This window comes from Mus caroli, chromosome 2 (assembly GCF_900094665.2).
Source record: "Mus caroli chromosome 2, CAROLI_EIJ_v1.1, whole genome shotgun sequence".
Taxonomy (NCBI): Eukaryota; Metazoa; Chordata; class Mammalia; order Rodentia; family Muridae; genus Mus; species Mus caroli.
The window spans coordinates 114,239,115-114,243,992 of record NC_034571.1 but is presented as its reverse complement, the minus strand read 5'-3'; the positions used below and the strand labels follow the sequence as shown (position 1 = coordinate 114,243,992).

General features: G+C 45.5%; 1 protein-coding gene across 1 annotated transcript in view; it reads left to right on the top strand.

Annotated features, from left to right (window-relative positions):
* The first annotated feature begins 4,260 nt into the window (after positions 1 to 4,260).
* Positions 4,261 to 4,878, top strand: part of Strc (stereocilin) — an 18,528-nt gene continuing 17,910 nt past the window's right edge. The window contains exon 1 of the mRNA XM_021156511.1: positions 4,261 to 4,396. Coding sequence (XP_021012170.1) covers positions 4,339 to 4,396 — 58 coding nt within the window. The 5' untranslated portion in view covers positions 4,261 to 4,338. The remainder of the gene's footprint in view (positions 4,397 to 4,878) is intronic.

Genomic DNA, 4,878 nt, shown 5'->3' with positions numbered 1-4,878 from the left:
ATTGCAGGATGGGCTGACACCAGCAGCTACCTTGGGCAGCCAAGACTATCTCCTGATTGTCCTTTGCTCTTCAGACTGGATGTGAAGCCCTTGGTGGGCAGAGGGGGAAATATTGGCAAAAGATGCATTAGATGGTTTAACTTCCCAACTTTGAGCTGGCTTTGAAGAATCTCTGTGCTATATTCAACTCACTGGAGGCATGAGTTAGCTCATTTCATTTCCTGGGGCCTCAATTTCCCTGTCTATAAAAGGTTTTATACAAATTGTTTTATTACCACATTAATTATATGTGATAATGAGTTTCATTATGACATTTTCATACATGTACATAATGTATTTCAGTAAAAGCATCTGTTACTCTCACTGATACACGGTGTACACACACACATATACACAAAACATTGTTTCATGTTGCTGTGTGTGTGCATGCGTGTGCCCGTAGAGACAGAGAACAACTTTTGGTGTTGGTTCCCTCCTACTGTGGGAAGCCACATGTGCCGTTGCAGAGTGGCACAGGCTTCTGCTGGCCACCACACATACATAGGCAGGAAAGTTTTTTGCCAAGATGAGGTTTTGAGAATTGACCAAAATTGACCAATCAGAAGAGAGAGAAATTGACCAATCAGAAGAGAGAGAAAGTAACCAATCAGATAAGAGAGAAAGTAACCAATCAGATGTANGAATGCAAATGAGGTNGTAAGCATCAACCAAACACAACACAATCCGGGTGTGAGACACGCCTCTCCTAGGCCTATATAAAGCAGCACCAGGGCTGGGCTGAGGGTCTTTTCGCCTCTACAATCAAGCTCTCCTATTAGATGTGTGCAGAAGGATCCTGTTGCAGCGTTGTTCTTGCTGGTCAAGTCGAACGCGCAAGATCCTACCATCATGTAGTTCTGGGGATGGAACCCAGGCCATCAGTCTTGTCAGTAGACACTTTACCCACTGAACCGTCTTGCTGCCCAAGGGTTTAGGGAAGAGAATGGGGAAGTGTTTTAAGGAAAGAACAGGGGGAAAAGTTTGGGGGAAACCTCACTATAAATTGCTATTTGGAACTAGAGTCAAGTAAAAACCCATGGGGACATATAAGAGAAAATGGAGCTGCTTCTATGGTAAAACACCAAAGGACAAATTACACTAGGCAGCAGAAGGGCCTGATAGCCCCAGGGATTCACTCATGGAATGCTACAGTGTTGTCTTTGGAGGTTTAGGCAGTCGCCTGGAAACAGTGCTGAAGTCAGGACTGGCTCTCATACTTTAGAGTTCACAGAGGCAAGGTAGAAGACAAGTAATTCTCTCCCTAAGCTGAACTGGTCAGTCACGTGAAGATCAACTCTTCAGGTTACCGAAGAAGGTTTGTATGTTACCTGCTGCCCACCAAGGGCTCTGAAATGGTTGACTTTTTCCTACGGGAATTCCTCAAAGGTGAGGCTTTGAAGACCATGCTGGCACAAAAGCCACCTCACCCTGGTCAGCAGATTTAGGTTAAGGCATTTGTGGCCATTGGACTCTACCACAGTTATTATCAGCCTGGGTGTTTTATATGTTTCAGAGAATTAGTCTCTGTCATCTAGAGGGGTTTCTCCTTAACTATCCATTTTCTCTCTGTGTAAAGAAGGCTAGTGAGGGAACAAGATCAGCAAGCCCCAGCCTGTCTTATCACAGTGTCAGGGTGCTCCTGTTCTATGCTGCTGTCTTAATTTGATTTTCTATTGCTGATAAAAACACTGATCAAAACCAACTCTCAGAGTAAAAGGGTTGTTTCCTCTTGCAGCTTACAGTCCCCACTCAGGGGAAGTCAGGGCAAGAACTCAGGGCCAGAGACTGGAGGCAGAAACTGAAGCAGACCCAGGGAGGAGTGCTGCTTACTTACTGGTTCCCCCGGCATGCTCAGCGTGCTTTTAAGAACTATCCAGGACCACCTGCCCAGGAGTAGTACCACTCACAGTGGTCTGGACCCTCCCATATCAATCATTAATCAAGAAGATGCCCCACAGAGATGCCACTGGACAATGGGATAGAGGCAGTTACTTAGTTGAGATTCATTCTTCCCAGATATGTCTAGGTTAATGTCAAGTTGACAAAAACTAGCACAGTTCATCCTTGCTGAGGTTTAGGCAGCCACCCAGAAGTGTAGCTGGGGCAACCTATTCCACCCCTCAGAGACAACAGTATCAGTTCTTGAGGCCAAGTAGCTGCTGTTGGCAAGGATTAACTGCTGTCATGTTTTGACCAGGGTCTGCACCACCCTAGGGAACTTCAAGTTCCCTATGAGGCTATTGTCAAGACCAATGGCCACTTGACTCAACTTCTGGAAATAGAAATAGAGTTCACAAAGTTTCCACATTAGGAACTTTACCAATCATCCTGTAAAAACCTACACCAAAGTGTCTGGGCAGAGAACCCAGGCTCTGGCTCTGGTTATAATATAGGGCATATGTATATTTTGATTTTTTTTTTGAGATGGTTTCACTATGTAACCTTGGCTAGCCCAGAACTTGTTATATAGACAAGGCTGGACTCAGACTCACAGAGATCATCCCGCCTCTGCCTCTTGAGTGCTGGGATTAAAAGCCTGTGCCACCATTCCCAGCCCAACACACTTGTTTGTTTGTTTGCTTAAGACAGGGTTTCTCTGTGTAACCCTGGATGTCCTGAAACTCACTCTGTAGACTAGGCTGGTCTCAAACTCAGTGAGCCACTTACCTCTACCTCCCAAGTGCTGGTGTTAAAGGCATGTGCCATCACCACCTAGTTTGATTTTTTTAATTAATTAAAAAAAGTGTAGTATACATGTAATGGTGTGTTCCTTTAATCCCAGCATTCAGGTTGACAGAGGCAGGCAGAGCTCTGTGAGTTTGAGGCCAGCCTAATCTACATAGAGAATTCCATCGCAGCCAGGGCTACCTGGGGAGACCCTATCTCAATGATACGATGATGATGGGTGACTTGACTGAATGGATATCTGTGCACCATGTGCATACCTGGTTCCCTCAGAGACCAGAAGAGAAGGTCAGATGCCCTGAACTGGAATTAGAGATGGTTGTGAGCAGCTATATGAATGCTGGGAATCAAACCCAGGTCCTCTGGGTTTGGAAGAGCAGCAGTCACTGTTCTAAACTGCTGAGCCATCCCTCTAGACCTGCATCATAAGGTTTTTTTTTATGCAAGAAGAGGTGGCCAGTCTCTGGACAGACCAGCTTATATTGAATGAAATCTTTCTAACCCATGAATAGGATTCCATGTGTAGAGAGTTTTAACTTGAGAGAGAAAAAGAAACTGCAATGTTTACACGGCCTAATCAAGTAACAGCTCTCTGAGTCTCTCTCCTTACCTGTTAATTGAAGGGTTTACCTATGTGGTTTGTGAAGTCCTGTCTACTCCTTAATATTGCAGGATTCCAAGGATTTATTTTTATGTGTGTATGTGTGTTGTATCTGTGTAGACATGGGCAGGTTAAGTGCAGACACCCACAGAGGCAAGAGACATCAGATTCCCCTGGAGCTGGAGTTACAGGCAGTTCTGAACCACCCAAATTCAGGTGCTGGTAATTCAACTCAGGTCATCTGCAAGAGCAGCATACACTCTCAGCTGCGGAGCCATCTCTTCAGCACCAATACTGTGGGATTCTGGATAGTGTGTCTAAGGAAACAGCTCTCCTCTTCCTAAATAGTCCACCCTTGAAACATCTATCTTTTTTTTTTTTTTTTAAAGATTTATTTATTATATGTAAGTACACTGTAGCTGTCCTCAGACACTCCAGATGAGGGCGCCAGATCTCGTTANGGATGGTTGTGAGCCACCATGTGGTTGCTGGGATTTGAACTCTGGACCTTCGGAAGAGCAGTCGGGTGCTCTTACCCACTGAGCCATCTCACCAGCCCTGAAACATCTATCTTAATATCTTCTCGCTGCCCACTGCTGGCTGCCAGTTCATTTCTCAAATTCTTCAAATCTCCGTTGTCTCTCAAACTCCTTTTGTACTTTCTTTGTTTGATCACATTTTTCTGTAGACCCCCAGATTATATTTTTAGTCTGCCTTCTTCTCTCTGGCTCTTAACTCATGCCGTCTCCTTGGGTAATACTCTGAGGGCCCCGAGATCCCCTGTCATTGGCCCCTCTAACAGAAGTACACCCTTCTCCCAAAGCCAGAGGATCAGGTATTCAGTGGCTCCGGTGACAGGTGTGATGTCAGGTTACAGATACTGTTTCCTGAGAGACCACACGACAGTGTCAGAGGAACCCCAGCCTGCCCACAATGCCCTGTTTTCACCTGGCTATCCCTTCACGTTGAGGATAGCCAGAACTCACCTCTAGACCCAGTGTGCACCTGGAAATATGGCTCTGAGCCTCCAGCCCCAGCTGCTGCTTCTCCTATCGCTCCTGCCGCAGGAAGGTGAGAACAGTGAGTAGGCTTGGGATGAAGGCAAATAACCTTTCCCCTCTTTAAAACTGTGTTTGTGACTTGAGTGGCGGTGGTGCACACCTTTAATCCCAGCACTTGGGAGGCAGAGGCAGGTGGATCTGTGAGTTAGTGGCCAGCCTGGTCTACACAGCTAGTTCCTAGACAGCTGAACTAGAAAAGCAAAAACAAACAAAAACCTGTGTGTGTAACTTCCTTGCCCCTCTTTTAAAGATTTATTTCTTTTTTATTTTATGTATATGAGCACTCTATCTTCATGTAGATATCTGCAAGCCTGAGGAAGACATTGGATTCCATTACAGATGGATGTGAGCCACCATGTAGTTGCTGGGAATTGAACTCAGTGTCTCTGAAAGAGTAGACTCTGCTCTTAATCACTAACCCATCTCTCCAGCCCTTGCCCTCCTTTTAAAAGTGTGTGTGTGTGTGTGTGAGAGAGAGAGAGAGAGAGAGAG